Raw genomic sequence first — 18,320 nt, 5'->3', positions numbered from 1 at the left:
TGTTGTTATGGTTCTAGATGGCCAGATACCTAGCAACAATGACTCGAAGCTGCCATGTGGGGAATCGTAGGTGGCTCATTTCAGCTTGTTGTATCTTGTTATTGATATTGTTATTGTGTTGTTTTGAGATGTTTTGACTTATATCACGTCTATGCTAATATGGCAAAGATTCGCTAGCTATCTAACCAACAACTGTAACGATGTATTTAAAAGACAACGACCAGCTAGCTATCTAACCAACAACTGTAACGATATATTTAAAAGACAACGACCAGCTAGCTATCTAACCAACAACTGTAACGATGTATTTAAAAGACAACGACCAGCTAGCTATCTAACCAACAACTGTAACGATGTATTTAAAAGACAACGACCAGCTAGCTATCTAACCAACAACTGTAACGATGTATTTAAAAGACAACGACCAGCTAGCTATCTAACCAACAACTGTAACGATGTATTTAAAAGACAACGACCAGCTAGCTATCTAACCAACAACTGTAACGATGTATTTAAAAGACAACGACCAGCTAGCTATCTAACCAACAACTGTAACGATGTATTTAAAAGACAACGACCAGCTAGCTATCTAACCAACAACTGTAACGATGTATTTAAAAGACAACGACCAGCTAGCTATCTAACCAACAACTGTAACGATGTATTTAAAAGACAACGTGTGCTCATTGTGCAAATGTACAGTACATTCAGAAAGTATTTAAACCCCTTGACTTTTTTCACATTTTGTTACGTTACAGCCCTTATTCTAAAATGGATTAAGTAGTTTTTTCCCCTCATCAGTCTACACACAATACCTGATAATGACAAAGCAAAAACTATATATATTTTTTCAATTTTAGGAAATTTATAAAAATATAAAAACGGATATCATATTTACATAAGGATACTGACCCTTCACTCAGTACTTTGTTGAAGCACCTTTTTCAGTGATTACAGCCTCGAGTCTTCTTGAGTATGATGCTACAAGCTTGGCAAACATGTATTTGGGGAGTTTCTCCCATTCTTCTCTGCAGATCCTGTCAAGCTCTTCCAGGTTGGATGGGGGAGCATCACTGCACAGCTATTTTCAGGTTTCTCCAGAGATGGCGCCAACGGAGAGGGCTGCCTCGCTTCTAGTCCTTGGGAAACTTTGCAGTATTTATTTTTTCTGTATTATTTCTTACATTGTTAGCCCAGAAAATCTTAAATGTTATTACATACTGCAAGAAGAACTATTGGATATCAGAGCGACATCAACTTACCAGCACTACGACCAGCTCTACCACCCACTGCTTCCAAGTATATTACTCGCGAATGTCCAGTCCCTAGGTCAACGAAATTAGGGCAAGGGTTACTTTCCAGAGAGACATCAGGGATTGTAACATACTCTTTTTTTCACGGAAACATGGCTCTCTCGGGATATGCTGTCGGAGTCGGTAAAGCCACCTATATTCTCTGTGTGTCGCGGGGGTGTATGTTTCATGATTAACAACTCGATACAATCCTGTCTCTGAGCTCTACGGACAATTTGTTGAACCACATGGCTTGGTTTTTGCTCTGACATGCACTGTCAACTGTGGGACCTAATTTTTAGCCTTTCCAAATGTCCAATCAATTGAACTTACCACAGGTGAACTCCAATCAAGTTGTAGAAACATCTCAAGGATGATCAATGGAAACAGGATGCACCTGATATCATTTTTGAGTCTCATAGCAAAGGGTCTGAATACTTATGTAAATAAGGTATTTCTGTAGTTGCTTTGTCATTATGGGGTATTGTGATGTCATTATGGGGTATTGTGATGTCATTATGGGGTATTGTGTGTAGATTGATGAGGAAAACAATTAATTTAATCAATTTTAGAATAAGGCTGTAACGTAACAAAATGTGGACAACGTCAAGGAGTCTGAATACTTTCCGAATGCACTGTATAATGTTTTCAATAAACATTTGAAGATAAAATATAGTTTACATGTTGTCAACAATCTAAGCCGACCCAGTCTGCTTTGCCCCATAGTTGCGTACGCGTTGGTTTGGTTGCTAGACAGCCAACCCGTCCATAGAGGTCTGTGCTGGAGTTCAGCACCATGGACAGCATCATGCCTGCGCAAAGGAGAAGAGGGTGCGTGAAGTACCATGGACAGAGGCAGATCAACTGTAGGAGGTAGATGAGAGAGAGAGTAGAGTAGGTTCAGAACCTTGGACAAGGGCAGAGGAGGGGTTGTCAGAGAGTTAGTTCAGGAACCATGGAGAGCAAATTAATTTGATCTGGCTTTGCTGTGTTCAGAAAAGCTGACTGAGAAAGTTCTCCCAAGTGCTTAGATAATGTGTTATGTTCACACAGCCACACAAGCAAACCAATTCAAAAGACCTACCCCAGTGCACAAACAAACACATTGATAAAGAAATATATACCGCTACATACTGACACACTGGTCGCACAAATCAGCACAATCACACCCTTTATTCATCCATTCTGTTCCACAAATACTTTACATTGACATGTTAGTCTTTTAGCAGACGCTCTTCTCCAGAGTAGTGAGTGCAAACATTTTCATACTTTTTTGCACTGGTACCCTGTGGGGATGCGCAATGCTCTTCCAACTGAGCGACACGGGACCACGTCCTAGAAATGCTAGCTTGCCTAATGACAAGCTAATTAGGCAACAACTGATGTTACATTCCTAATGATTTTTTTTCTCATTCAGTTCACTGAGGCTACCCAGAGACATTCATTACCAGTGGGCCCGCATGGCTCTCTGACAGGTTGGGTCAGCTTCAAGGTGTGTGCGTACATTGGGCCTGCATGCAAGGCTCTCTGACAGCCTAGCTCAATTACAAGGTCAAAGCTACGTCCCCAATGAGTGTGTTTCTGTGGATCACTGTCCACTGTGTATTAATCATTTAATAATCTCTTCTTTTTCATTTCTCCTCCTCTCTCTCTCTCCCCTCCCTCCCTACCTATCCTCTACCCCTACATCTCTTACTCCTTCTCTCTTTCCCCCTCCCTCTCTCTCGCCCTGTCTCAGGTTGGCTACACGAATTGGGAAAGCGTCTGGGCACCCCTTATTTTGTATCTCCCCTGGCCACTCTGGCTCCTGATTTGCTGCACCCTGCAATTGTTGACTCCCTGCATGCCAACAGCAGCCAATGGAATGTGTCCGGGTCGGAGCTGGCGGGGCGAGACTCGTGGAACTCCAGCCAGTGGAACGCCACGTGGATGGGGGCTGGGGCTGGCGGGGTGGGGGTCAGGGTGGGTCAGAGTGGAGGAATGCTGGGTGGGGGTCCATCAGTGAGGAGCTCCTACGTGACGTCTCTGTACTTCGCTCTGAGCAGTCTGACCAGCGTGGGCTTCGGAAACGTCTCAGCCAACACCGACTCAGAGAAGATCTTCTCCATCTGCACCATGCTCATAGGAGGTGAGTCCCTGGAGATACAACAGGAACATTATTGGTTAGTGAGAATGTCAGGTTTCAGTGGTGTCAGGGGATAGATAAACCATCTGCTGTGTGCCTCCTCTCCTGTCCCTCTCTGGTGTATTCTGTTTAGAACTAGACCACTGATTCTACAGCTATTCAACAATGCTATGGCATATTGTCATTAGCTAAGACATAACTGAGAGTCTGAGAGATATCTCTCTCTCTCTCTCTCTCTCTCTCTCTCTCTCTCTCTCTCTCTCTCTCTCTCTCTCTCTCTCTCTCTCTCTCTCTCTCTCTCTCTCTCTCTCTCTCTCTCTCTCTCTCTCTCTCTCTCTCTCTCTCTCTCTCTCTCTCTCTCTCTCTCTCTCTCTCTCTCTCTCTCTCTCTCTCTCTCTCTCTCTCTCTCTCTCTCTCTCTCTCTCTCTCTCTCTCTCTCTCTCTCGTCATTATGTGCAAATAGTTCAAGTACAAAAGGGAAAATAAATAAATATAAATATGGGTTGCAATTACACTTCACTGGTTGACCTTATCTTGTGGCAACAGGTTTTGTGGCAACAGGCAATATTGCTCCCGTGATGGCACACTGTGGTATTTCCCTCAATAGATATGATGGAAAAATGTGGTTTGTTTTCGAATCCTTTGTGGATCTGTGTAATCTGAGGGAAATATGTGCCTCTAATATGGTCATATATTTGGCAGGAGGTTACGAAATGCAACTTAGTTTCCATCACATTTTTTGGGCAGTGTGCACATAGCCTGCCTTTTCGAGAGCCAGGTCTGCCTATGGAGGCCTTTCTTAATAGCAAGGCTATGCTCACTGAGTCTGTACATAGTCAAAGATTTTGTTAAGTTTGGGTCAGTGGCAGTGGTCAGGTATTGTGCCACTGTGTACTCTCTGTTTAGGGACAAATAGCATTCTAGTTTGGAAAGAAATGTGTTTTTTGCCAATTTTAACCGCACACGTGTTGTTTGTGTACATGAAGCTTTTTTGAAATCAACAAAGCATGGGAAGACTTTGCCTTTGTTTGTCAATTTGGGTGTGTAGGGTGAATACGTGGTCTGTCGTACAATAATTTGTTAAACAGCCAATTTGACATTTGCTCAGTACATTGTTTTCACTGAGGAAATGTACAAGTCTGCTGTTAATGATAATACAGAGGATTTTCCCAAGGTTGCTGTTAACACGTATCCCCACGTAAGTTATCTCTAAAATGTTTCAAAATAAAACACCTGAAATATCACATTTACATAAGTATTCAGACCCTTTACTCAGTACTTTGTTGAAGCACCTTTGGCTGTGATTCTTTTCGGCAGATACTCTCAAGCTCTGTCAGGTTTGATGGGGAACATTGCTGCACAGCTATTTTCAGGTCACTCCAGAGATGTTCGATCGGGTTCAAGTACAGGCTCTGGCTGGGCCACTCAAAGACATTCAGAAACTTGTCACAAAGCCACTCCTGCATCCTCTTGGCTGTGTGCTTAGGGTCGTTGTCCTGTTGGAACGTGAACCTTCATCCCAGTCTGAGGTCCTGAGCGCTCTGGATCAAAGATCTCTCTGTACTTTGCTCTGTTCATCTTTCATCTTTCCCTCAATCCTGACTAGTCTCCATGTCACTGCCGCTGAAAAAGATTCCCACAGCATGATGCTGCCACCACCATGCTTCACCTTAAGGATGATGCCAGGTTTCCTCCAGATGTGACGCTTGGCATTCAGGCCAAAGAGTTCAATCTTGGTTTCATCAGACCAGATAATCTTGTTTCTCATGGTCTGAGAGTCTTTAGGTGCCTTTTGACAAACTCCAAGCGGCCTGTCATGTTCCTTTTACTGAGGAGTGGCTTCTGTCTGGCCACTCTACCATAAAGGCCTGATTGGTGGAGTGCTGCAGAGATGGTTGTCCTTCTGGAAGTTTCTCCCATCTCCACAGAGGAACTCTGGAGCTCTGTCAGAGTGACCATCAGGTTCTTGGTCACATCCGTGCAGCCAACTCTAGGAAGAGTCTTGGTGGTTTCAAACTTCTTCCATTTAAGAAAGATGGGAGCAGGTGGACACCAATCAAGTTGTAGAAACAACCTCATGGGTTGGTTTTTGGTCTGACATAAACTCTAATAAATTGTGGGACCTTGTATAGACAGGTGTGTGCTTTTCCAAATAATCTCCAATCAATTGAATTTACAACAGGTTGACTGCAATCAAGTTATAGAAACATCTCAAGGATGATCAATGGAAACAGGATGCACTTGAGCTCAATTTCAAGTCTCATGGTAAAGGGTCTGAATACTTGTTTTTATTTATAATGAATTTGCAAAAAAATCAAAAAACCTGTTTTCGCTTTGTCATTATGGGGTATTGTGTGTAGATTGCTGAGGATTTTTTTCCCTCAATTTAATCCATTTTAGAATAAGGCTGTAACGTAACAAAATGTGGAAAAAGTCAAGGGATATGAAAAGTTTGTACAAACCTACTCATTCCAGGGTTTTTCTTTATTTTTACTATTTTTTACATTTTAGAATAATAGTGAAGACATCAAAGCTATGAAATAACACATATGGACACATATGTAGTAACCAAAAAGTGTTAAACAAAACAAAGTAGATTTTAGATTTTAGATTCTTCAAAGTAGCTACCTTTTGCCTTGATGAAAGTTTTGCACAGTTTTTTTCATCTGTACAAACAATAGTACGCAAGTATAAACACCATGGGACCACGCAGCCGTCATACCACCAAGACGCGATCTGTCTCCTAGAGATTAACTTACTTTGGTGCAAATCAATCAAAGTGCAAATCAATCCCAGAACAACAACAAAGGACCTTGTGAAGATGCTAGGAAGAAGCCACTGCTCCAAAACCGCCATAAAAAAAGCCAGACTATGGTTTGCAACTGCACATGGGGACAAAGGTCGTACTTTTTGGAGAAATGTCCTCTGGTCTGATGAAACAAAAATAGAACTGTTTGGCCATAATGACCATCGTTATGTTTGGAGGAAAAAGGGGGAGGCTTTCAAGCCGAAGAACACCATCCCAACCGTGAAGCACGGGGGGGGGCAGCATCATGTTGTGTAGGTGCTTTGCTGCAGGAGTGACTGGTGCACTTCACAAAATAGATGGCATCATGAGGACGGAAAATTATGTGGATATCTTGAAGCAGCATCTCAAGACATCAGTCAGAAAGTTAAAGCTTGGTCGCAAATGGGTCTTCCAAATGGACAATGACTCCAAGCATACTTCCAAAGTTGTGGCAAAATGGCTCAAGGACAACAAGTCAAGATATTGGAGTGGCCATGACAAAGCCCTGACCTCAATCCCGTAGAAAATGTGTGGGCAGAACTGAAAAAGCGTGTGCAAGCAAGGAGGCCTACAAACCTGACTCAGTTACACCAGCTCTGTCAGGAGGAATGGGCCAAAATTCACCCAACTTGTTGAGGGAAGCTTGTGGAAGGATACCTGAAATGTTTGACCCAAGTTAAACAATTTCAAGGCAATGCTACCAAATACTAATTGAGTGTATGTAAACTTCTGACCCACTGGGAATGTGATGAAAGAAATAAAACCTCAAATTATCATTTGATAATTTCATTATCATTCTCTCTACAATTATTCAGACATTTCACATTCTTAAAATAAAGTGGTGATCCTAACTGACCTAAGACAGCGAATTTTTACTAGGATTAAATGTCAGGAATTGTGAAAAACTGAGTTTAAATGTATTTGGCTAAGGTGTATGGAATCTTCCGACTTCAACTGTAGGTCCATAAGTACCAGGTCCTTCAAATTGCTCATGGATGCTCTCTATGCCCCATAGTTTTAGTGAATGCAGGCTTAGACTACATCTCCCATGAGGCCACACCACAGAGAACAAGCACTTTCCTGGTCCCATTTTGGGATGATTAAATATGGAAACATTCTCCTCAGATTTAAAAACAGCAACGTTTTGGCAGTAAACTGCCTTTTCTAGGGCTTCTTGCAAATGGAACAACTGTCAATAATGTAACTAGAGAGTGGTGAATGTTTGCATGTCAAATGGCACCCCATTTCACATGGTACCCTATGGGCCCTGATCAAAAGTAGTTCACTATTTAGGAAATAGGGGGCCATTTGGCATGCTGTACTTCCAGTCTGGTTCTTATTTAGTTAGAGTGGGGCAGTAAAGGTCTGTTTCATGAGATAGAGATGTGGTGATTTTTAGGGGTAGGTGCATTGATGAGAGAGGACATATTCTCAGGCCACTTTAAAAACAAGTGTGGCAGCCACATAGACACACCCACACAACCCCCCCCCCCCCCCCCCCCCCAGACACACAACACACAACCACATACACACATACAGTAAATCCTGCCCATTGTCTCATTAGAATATGTACAGTAAATATGAAAAAATAGGACATTTGCTTAACCTGCCCTGCCTGGAGAGTTGAGGTTTAAACACAGCCGAACTAGTTCCAGTCCTATACTACGTAAATGTGACGATATTCCAGACAGATGGAGAGCATTGACTGAAACAGAGAGAGACAGCCTCACAGGGAGAAACAATAGGCATACACAACAACCTGTCTACCCAGAACCAGACTGTTACACAATAACAATGATGAAACCATCCAGGATCATTGGACCGGGATAATCACTGTCTGTCTAATAGTTCAGGGGAGAGTCTGGCCCGGTCCATGTGGCTGCTTCAATTGGCTCTAATAGTTAACAATCCATGTACACACACACTTCAACACCCTCGTTAGCGGCGCCTCCCTCAGACACACACCCTCACACTCAACCTCAATCACTGATGTAAACACACACACACACACACACACACACACACACACACACATTCTTGCAAACCCCCAAACAACCACCCACACAATCACACAGAGTCAAAGTGTTCTGTTCCATCAGTGCATAGTGAGTGTGTGTGTGCAGCTCTCAGACTGCAGATCAGATCACTGTCAGACTGGAACCTCATCTCATCTCCTCTCCCCTCCGCAGTAGCTGTCAGCATGGAGAGAGAGAGAGAGAGAGAGAGGGGAGAGGAGGAGAGAGAGAGAGAAGAGGAGAGAGAGGGGAGAGAGAGAGGAGGAGAGAGAGAGAAAAGGAGAGAGAGAGGAGGAGAGAGAGAGCAGAGAGGAGGAGAGAGAGGGGGGGAGAAAAATAGAGAGAGAGAGAAAGAGAGAGAGAGAGAGAGGAGAAGAGGAGAGAGAGAGGGGAGAGGAGGAGCAAGAGAGGGGAGAGGAGGAGGAGAGAGAGAGAGATGAGAAGAGGAGTGAGAGAGGGGAGAGGAGGAGAGAGAGAGAGGAGAAGAGGAGAGAGAGAGAAAGGGAGAGCGAGAGAGAGAAAGGGAGAGCGAGAGAGAAAGAGCGAGAGAGAGAGAAAGGGAGAGGGAGATAAGGTGGGAGAGGGGGTGTTAGAAAGGGGTGAGCCATAATCAGACACAGAGAGAGAAGGAGAAGCTTTAATAAAGGAAATCAGAGGAAGAGAGAGAGAGGGAGAGAGAGGGAGAGAGAGAGAGAGAGAGAGAGCAAAGCAGTGAGATTGGCACATCTCTATTTTGGCAGGGGTATGCTATTGAAATGCTGTGAGCAGTGAACCTCCTGTAAGTATGACTGACAGCTATTTTCCGAGCTTGGTACATAAGATTATTGTGCATCTAATATCTATATATCTGTCTATATGTGCAGTACATTCGGAAAGTATTCAGACCCCTTGACTTTGTACACATTTTGCTACGTTACAACAGCCTCATTCTAAAATGGATTAAAAAGTTTTACCCCCTCATCAATCTACTCACAACGCCCCATAATGACGAAGCAAAAAGAGGTTTTTGTTAAATGTATTAAAAATAAAAAACTTAAATATCACATTTACATAAGTATTCAGACCCTTTACTCAGTATTTTGTCGAAGCACCTTTGGCAGCAATTACAGCCTTGAGTCTTCTTGGGTATGACGCTACAAGCTTGGCACGCCTGTATTTGGGGAGTTTCTCCCATTCTTCTCTGCAGATCCTCTGAAGCTCTGTCAGGTTGGATGGGGAGCGTCGTTGCACAACTATTTTCAGGTCCAGGCTCTGGCTGGGCTACTCAAGGACATTCAGAGACTTGTCCCGAAGCCACTCCTGCGTTGTCTTGGCTGTGTGCTTAAGGTTGATGTCCTGTTGGAAGGTGAACCTTCGCCCCAAATCATCAAATCAAATCAAATCGCCCCAGTCTGAGGTCCTGAGCGTTCTGGAGCAGGTTTTCATCAAGAATCTCTCTGTACTTTTCTCCATTCATCTTTCCCTCGATCCTGACTAGTCTCCCAGTCCCTGCAGCTGAAAAACATCCCCACAGCATGATGCTACCACCACCATGCTTCACTGTGGATGGGGATGGTGTCAGGTTTCCTCCAGACGTGACGCTTGGCATTCAGGCCAAAGAGTTCAATCTTGGTTTCATCAGACCAGATAATCTTGTTTCTCATGGTCTGAGAGTCTTTAGGTGCCTTTTGGAAAACTCCAAGTGGGCTGTCATGTGACTTTTACTGAGGAGTGTCTTCCGTCTGGCCACTCTACCATAAAGGCCTGATCGGTGAAGTGCTGCAGAGTAGAAGAGCCTTGGTGGTTCCGAATGTCTCCATTTAAGAATGATGGAGGCCACTGTGTTGTTGGGGAGCTTTAATGCTACAAAAATGTTTTGATGCCCTTCCCCAGATCTGTGCCTCGACACAATCCTGTCTTGGAGCTCTACGGGCAATTCCTTTGACTTCCTGGCTTGGTTTTTGCTCTGACATGTACTGTCAACTGTGGGAACTTATATAGACAGGTGTGTGCCTTTCCAAATCATGTTCAATCAACTGAATTTACCACTGGGTGGACTCCAAACAAGTTGTAGAAACATCTCAAGGATGATCAATGGAAACAGGATGCACCTGAGCTACATTTCGAGCAAAGGGTCTGAATACTTATGGGGTATTTATGTGTAGATTAATGAGGGAAAAATGTGTTTATCCCCTTCCCCTTTTCCATTCCAGAATGGGGTCTGAATACTTTCCGAATGCACTCTATATGAAACTGTTTTCTGTTTCTATTGTTATGTATTAATATAATACTGATTCTGTATTTGAACACACACACACACACACACACACACAGATACACAGATACACACACACACAGATACACACACACACACACACAGATACACACACACACATATACACACACACACACACACATACATACACAGATACACACACACACACACACACACACACACACACACACACACACACACACACACACAGATACACACACACACACACATACACACAAACACAGATACACACACACACACAGATACACACACACACACACACACAGATACACACAAACACACACACACACACAGATACACATGCACACAAACATTAACCGGTCCTTGTCCCTCTGCCTCCAGCCCTGATGCATGCGGTGGTGTTTGGTAACGTGACCGCCATCATTCAGAGGATGTACTCTCGGCGCTCCCTCTACCACACCCGTACCAAGGACCTGAAGGACTTCATCAGGGTCCACCGCCTGCCCAAAGCCCTGGAGCAACGCATGCTGGAGTGCTTCCAGACCACCTGGTCCGTCAACAACGGCATCGACGTCAGTGAGGTGGGTTAGAACAACAGAAGTCTCTCACTGTCACTCACGCCTTGCTCTCACTGTCACTCACGCCTTGCTCTCACTGTCACTCACGCCTTGCTCTCACTGTCACTCACGCCTTGCTCTCACTGGCACTCACGCCTTGCTCTCACTGTCACTCACGCCTTGCTCTCACTGTCTCTCTCTGTCACTCACGCCTTGCTCTCACTGTCACTCACGCCTTGCTCTCACTGTTTCTCATATCTATGCTCTCACTGTCTCAAACGTCTATGCTCTCACTGACTCTCACACCTTCACTCTCACTCTCACTCTCTTCTCTTTCCCCTCTCTCTCTCTCCTCGATCTTTCTTCTCTCTCTCAATCTCGCTCTTCTCTATCTCTTCTCTCTCTCTCTCTTCTCTTTCACTCTCTTCTTTCGCTCTGTCTTGTTTTCTTTCAAATGCTGCTGTTGGTTCCTCCTGTGTTGATTCTTCTGTCAGTTCTTTTCTCAAGTCCTATCACTTGTTTTGCCTCTCATCCCCCTGTGCCACCTCTTCAACTTTCCATCTCATCTGTCAATCCTCTCTGTCCCAACTCAATCGCTCATATTTGATTCCCTTTCTCATTTTGCTTCACTAGTTGTTGAAGGACTTCCCAGATGAGCTGAGGGCAGACATCGCCATGCACCTGAACAAAGAGCTGCTGCAGCTGCCGCTGTTTGAGTCGGCCAGTAGGGGGTGTCTGCGCTCCCTGTCCCTCATCATCAAGACGTCGTTCTGCGCCCCGGGGGAGTATCTCATCCGCCAGGGAGACGCCCTGCAGGCCATCTACTTTGTCTGCTCTGGGTCCATGGAGGTGCTGAAGGACAACACTGTGCTGGCTATACTGGGTAAGGAAACCAGTCACACACACGCGCACACACACATGCACACACACACACACACACATGTCGTTGGAAAAGTAATTCATGGCCACGTAATGAAATAACAAATGAACTTTCAAGTACCCTGACCTACACACACATGCACAGACACACATGCACAGACATACGTGCACAGACACACGTGCACAGACATACGTGCACACACACATGCACAGACACACATGCACAGACATACGTGCACAGACACACGTGCACAGACACACGTGCACACACAAAGTTGAGTGTGTGACAGACTGACAAAGGATCATATCCCAGTAGACTGGCCGAGGTGACGTTCACTCAGACAGACCTGGAGACTGGCCCAGTAGACTGGCCGAGGTGACGTTCACTCAGACAGACCTGGAGACTGGGAGGAGAACTAGCTGATGTGGAAACTAGGAACATGAAGGAGAGGAGAGAAGGAGGAAAAAGAGAAGGAAAGGCTAGAGATGTTCTGTTAGATTCAAGTAAGAGAGATAAGAGAACAAAAAGAACCACAAAAAAATGGAAAAAACAAACATGTGACTGAATAAAATAACATCACATAGACAGGAATCAGTATCTGCTTCCCCTCCCACGGCCTCCCCTCCCACGGCTTAACCTCCCACGGCTTCACCTCCCACGTCCTCCCTCCCACGGCCTCCCCTCCCACGGCTTAACCTCCCACGGCTTCACCTCCCACGTCCTCCCTCCCACGGCCTCCCCTCCCACGGCTTAACCTCCCACGGCTTCACCTCCCACGTCCTCCCTCCCACGGCCTCCCCTTCCACGGCTTTACCTCCCACGGCCTCCCCTCCCACGGCTTTCCCTCCCACGGCTTCCCCTCCCACGGCTTTACCTCCCACGGTTTCACCTCCCACGGCTTCCCCTCCCACGGCTTCCCCTCCCACGGCTTAACCTCCCACGTCCTCCCCTCCCACGGCTTCCCCTCCCAAGGCTTCCCCTCCCACGGCATAACCTCCCACGGCTTTACCTCCCACGGCTTCACCTCCCACGGCTTAACCTCCCACGGCCTCCCCTCCCACGGCTGCCCCTCCCACGTCCTCCCCTCCCACGGCTTTACCTCCCACGGCTTAACCTCCCACGGCTTCACCTCCCACGGCATCCCCTCCCACGGCTGCCCCTCCCACGTCCTTCCCTCCCACGGCTTTACCTCCCACGGCTTAACCTCCCACGGCTTCACCTCCCACGGCTTCACCTCCCACGTCCTCCCCTCCCACGGCTTTACCTCCCACGGCTTAACCTCCCACAGCTTCACCTCCCACGGCCTCCACTCCCACGTCCTCCCCTCCCACGGCTTTACCTCCCACGGCTTTACCTCCCACGTCCTCCTCTCCCACGGCCTCCCCTCCCACGGCTTCCCCGCCCAAGGCTCCCCCTCCCATGGCTTAACCTCCCACGGCTTCCCCTCCCAAGGCTTAACCTCCCACGGCTTCCCCTCCCAAGGCTTAACCTCCCACGGCTTTCCCTCCCACGGCTTAACCTCCCACGGCCTCCCCTCCCACGGCCTCCCCTTCCACGGCTTTACCTCCCACGTCCACCCCTCCCACGTCCTTCCCTCCCACGGCTTAACCTCCCACGTCTTAATCTCCCACGGCCTCCCCTTCCACGGCTTTACCTCCCACGTCCACCCCTCCCACGTCCTTCCCTCCCACGGCTTAACCTCCCACGGCTTAACCTCCCACGGCCTCCCCTTCCACGGCTTTACCTCCCACGTCCACCCCTCCCACGTCCACCCCTCCCACGTCCTTCCCTCCCACGGCTTCACCTCCCACGGCTTAACCTCCCACGGCTTCACCTTCCACGGCTTGGCAGATTTGAACACTGATTAATGGCTAAATTGGAAAACAGTGGCTGTACAGTAACATGCTATACATGACATCAGAGCTCAGTGTCTGTACAGTAACACAGTAACATGCTATACATGACATCAGTGTCTGTACAGTAACATGCTATAGATGACATCAGAGCTCAGTGTCTGTACAGTAACACAGTAACATGCTATACATGACATCAGTGTCTGTACAGTAACACAGTAACATGCTATACATGACATCAGTGTCTGTACAGTAACATGCTATACATGACATCAGTGTCTGTACAGTAACATGCTATACATGACATCAGTGTCTGTACAGTAACATGCTATACATGACATCAGAGCTCAGTCTCCACTTCACAGCTCTCTGTGGGTTTTGACTGACACTTGAGCAACTTTTGTAAATGGTTTGTTGTCTGAGTGAGGGAAAAGCTGTAGATTAATGTTTTGTTGTCTGAGTGAGGGAAAGACTGTAGATTAATGTTTTGTTGTCTGAGTGAGTGAGGAAAAGACTGTAGATGAATGTTTTGTTGTCTGAGTGAGTGAGGAAAAGACTGTAGATGAATGTTTTGTTGTCTGAGTGAGTGAAAAGCTGTAGATGAATGGTTTGTTGTCTGAGTGAGTGAGGGAAAAGACTGTAGATTAATGTTTTGTTGTCTGAGTGAGTGAGGAAAAGACTGTAGATGAATGTTTTGTTGTCTGAGTGAGTGAGGGAAAGACTGTAGATTAATGTTTTGTTGTCTGAGTGAGGGAAAAGCTGTAGATGAATGGTTTGTTGTCTGAGTGAGTGAGGGAAAAGACTGTAGATTAATGTTTTGTTGTCTGAGTGAGTGAGGAAAAGACTGTAGATGAATGTTTTGTTGTCTGAGTGAGTGAGGGAAAGACTGTAGATTAATGTTTTGTTGTCTGAGTGAGTGAGGAAAAGACTGTAGATTAATGTTTTGTTGTCTGAGTGAGTGAGGGAAAGACTGTAGATTAATGGTTTGTTGTCTGAGTGAGTGAGGGAAAGACTGTAGATTAATGTTTTGTTGTCTGAGTGAGTGAGGGAAAAGCTGTAGATGAATGTTTTGTTGTCTGAGTGAGTGAGGGAAAGACTGTAGATTAATGTTTTGTTGTCTGAGTGAGTGAGGGAAAGACTGTAGATTAATGTTTTGTTGTCTGAGTGAGGGAAAGATGTAGATGAATGTTTTGTTGTCTGAGTGAGTGAGGAAAAGACTGTAGATTAATGTTTTGTTGTCTGAGTGAGTGAGGGAAAGACTGTAGATTAATGTTTTGTTGTCTGAGTGAGTGAGGAAAAGACTGTAGATTAATGTTTTGTTGTCTGAGTGAGTGAGGAAAAGACTGTAGATTAATGTTTTGTTGTCTGAGTGAGGGAAAGACTGTAGATTAATGTTTTGTTGTCTGAGTGAGTGAGGAAAAGACTGTAGATTAATGTTTTGTTGTCTGAGTGAGGGAAAGATGTAGATTAATGTTTTGTTGTCTGAGTGAGGGAAAAGACTGTAGATTAATGTTTTGTTGTCTGAGTGAGGAAAAGACTGTAGATTAATGGTTTGTTGTCTGAGTGAGTGAGGGAAAAGCTGTAGATGAATGGTTTGTTGTCTGAGTGAGTGAGGGAAAAGCTGTAGATTAATGTTTTGTTGTCTGAGTGAGTGAGGAAAAGACTGTAGATGAATGGTTTGTTGTCTGAGTGAGGGAAAAGCTGTAGATGAATGTTTTGTTGTCTGAGTGAGTGAGGAAAAGACTGTAGATTAATGGTTTGTTGTCTGAGTGAGTGAGGAAAAGACTGTAGATTAATGTTTTGTTGTCTGAGTGAGTGAGGGAAAAGCTGTAGATGAATGTTTTGTTGTCTGAGTGAGTGAGGAAAAGACTGTAGATTAATGTTTTGTTGTCTGAGTGAGGGAAAAGCTGTAGATGAATGGTTTGTTGTCTGAGTGAGGGAAAAGCTGTAGATGAATGGTTTGTTGTCTGAGTGAGGGAAAAGCTGTAGATGAATGGTTTGTTGTCTGAGTGAGTGAGGGAAAAGCTGTAGATGAATGTTTTGTTGTCTGAGTGAGTGAGGAAAAGACTGTAGATTAATGTTTTGTTGTCTGAGTGAGGGAAAAGCTGTAGATGAATGGTTTGTTGTCTGAGTGAGGGAAAAGCTGTAGATGAATGGTTTGTTGTCTGAGTGAGGGAAAAGCTGTAGATGAATGGTTTGTTGTCTGAGTGAGTGAGGGAAAAGACTGTAGATTAATGTTTTGTTGTCTGAGTGAGGGAAAAGCTGTAGATGAATGGTTTGTTGTCTGAGTGAGGGAAAAGCTGTAGATTAATGTTTTGTTGTCTGAGTGAGTGAGGGAAAGATGTAGATGAATGTTTTGTTGTCTGAGTGAGTGAGGAAAAGACTGTAGATTAATGTTTTGTTGTCTGAGTGAGGGAAAAGCTGTAGATGAATGTTTTGTTGTCTGAGTGAGGGAAAGATGTAGATGAATGTTTTGTTGTCTGAGTGAGTGAGGAAAAGACTGTAGATTAATGTTTTGTTGTCTGAGTGAGTGAGGAAAAGACTGTAGATTAATGGTTTGTTGTCTGAGTGAGGAAAAGACTGTAGATGAATGTTTTGTTGTCTGAGTGAGGGAAAGACTGTAGATTAATGTTTTGTTGTCTGAGTGAGGAAAAGACTGTAGATTAATGGTTTGTTGTCTGAGTGAGGGAAAAGACTGTAGATGAATGGTTTGTTGTCTGAGTGAGTGAGGGAAAGACTGTAGATTAATGTTTTGTTGTCTGAGTGAGTGAGGAAAAGACTGTAGATTAATGTTTTGTTGTCTGAGTGAGGGAAAGACTGTAGATTAATGTTTTGTTGTCTGAGTGAGGGAAAAGACTGTAGATTAATGTTTTGTTGTCTGAGTGAGGGAAAGACTGTAGATGAATGTTTTGTTGTCTGAGTGAGTGAGGAAAAGACTGTAGATTAATGTTTTGTTGTCTGAGTGAGTGAGGGAAAGACTGTAGATTACAAAGACTCAATGTATTTAGCAAAATGAGAAGATTAGAATGAATAACCCTTTGATGTCATAAAAGCAAGCCAAACACCCAGGAGTCCAAATGTGCACTTCACATTTCCATATCATAAAACTCATGTGATATACAGTGTGAAGGTTCATGATCACTATGTCTGATGTATAGTTACAGGATGACATGGCGTTATACCCTGGGTTGTCCTGAACAGAAAGAGACCATGTTGGTTGTATTGTGAAGTATCTGAATGCACTCATGATTCAATACTATGCGACCAAAATGACCATCTGCTTCTCTGAACTGCCTGGTGAAAGAATAACACTGTAAGATGTTGTTTTATAACCTAGCCAGTCATGTTGGCAAGAGAACGAGCTTTCAAATGATGCCCACCTGACCCAGATTGTGATTTATAATGGACCGTTTTTGGATTGCGTAAACAACAACAGTAATTGTGTGATGGCAGGGATGCCGGGCTGTGTTCCAAACAATACAACCACAACTACGCTTGCTCTAGTTCCTCAATGGCACCGACAGGAGAGCTCAAAAAAGCACCTTATAGTTTAAGACTTCTTTGAGTCATAAAAGTGCATTGAAATTGAGTAGGTACTGTGCACACTTTGGAGAGGTGTGGAAACACCCGTTTCCACAAAACATCACACAAACCATTGTCAGATCATTCTTATCATGTTACTGATTGTATCCAGAGTATTTTTAGATTTCGTTATCAACAAATGTGGCGATAAGTACAGTAACTGTAAAATGCACACCAAATCAACGATGTAATGTTTTGGATTCAGTCCTGTCAGGTGAACTGTTGTCCTCACCTTTCCTCTAATCATTTCCCATAATCCCCAAACTGTTCCCTTTTTAATTGCTGCCATGGTGTTGCATATGCTTTCCATAATTGTTCAATTAAGCCCTATCCATATAGGCCAGTTCTCACATGTGTAAGGAGTTAAGGTGATATTGTGTGTAAAAGGTCTGAAACACTGGGCTGGTAGATATCTGTTTGTACTGCTGACTGCTCTGCTGATATCTGTATGTACTGCTGACTGCTCTGCTGATATCTGTATGTACTGCTGACTGCTCTGCTGTGACATGTGAAGACATTCAAATAACACACACACACACACACACACACACACACCCACGCACACACAGTCACACACATAGTAACACAGTCACACACAGAGTCACACACAGACACACAAACTCAACATGTAGAATCCACACACACAAACTCAACATGTAGAATCCACACACACAAACTCAACACCTAGATAAGACTCACAGGCTTAGTGTCACACACACACACACTCACACACACACGCACGCACGCACGCACGCACGCACGCACGCACGCACGCACGCACGCACGCACGCACGCACGCACGCACGCACGCACGCACGCACGCACGCACGCACGCACGCACGCACGCACACACACACACACACACACACACACACACACACACACACACACACACACACACACACACACACACACACACACACACACACACACACACACACACACACACACACACACACACACACACACACACTCAATCAATCAATACATTT

At 44.9% G+C, this 18,320-nt stretch overlaps 1 protein-coding gene across 1 annotated transcript in view; it reads left to right on the top strand.

Moving 5' to 3' along the window:
- LOC110502145 (potassium voltage-gated channel, subfamily H (eag-related), member 3) overlaps nt 1-18,320 on the top strand; it is a 198,297-nt gene that overhangs the window by 140,963 nt on the left and 39,014 nt on the right. Inside the window, exons 8-10 of the mRNA XM_036959274.2 lie at nt 3,031-3,420; nt 10,838-11,037; nt 11,647-11,896. Of these exons, the coding sequence (XP_036815169.2) occupies nt 3,031-3,420; nt 10,838-11,037; nt 11,647-11,896 (840 nt within the window). The remainder of the gene's footprint in view (nt 1-3,030; nt 3,421-10,837; nt 11,038-11,646; nt 11,897-18,320) is intronic.

This window comes from Oncorhynchus mykiss, chromosome 22 (genome assembly GCF_057628025.1).
Source record: "Oncorhynchus mykiss isolate SJ-2025 chromosome 22, ASM5762802v1, whole genome shotgun sequence".
NCBI classification, from domain to species: Eukaryota; Metazoa; Chordata; class Actinopteri; order Salmoniformes; family Salmonidae; genus Oncorhynchus; species Oncorhynchus mykiss.
The sequence above is the reverse complement of the archived record's forward strand: the minus strand, read 5'-3'. Positions and strand labels throughout refer to the sequence as shown.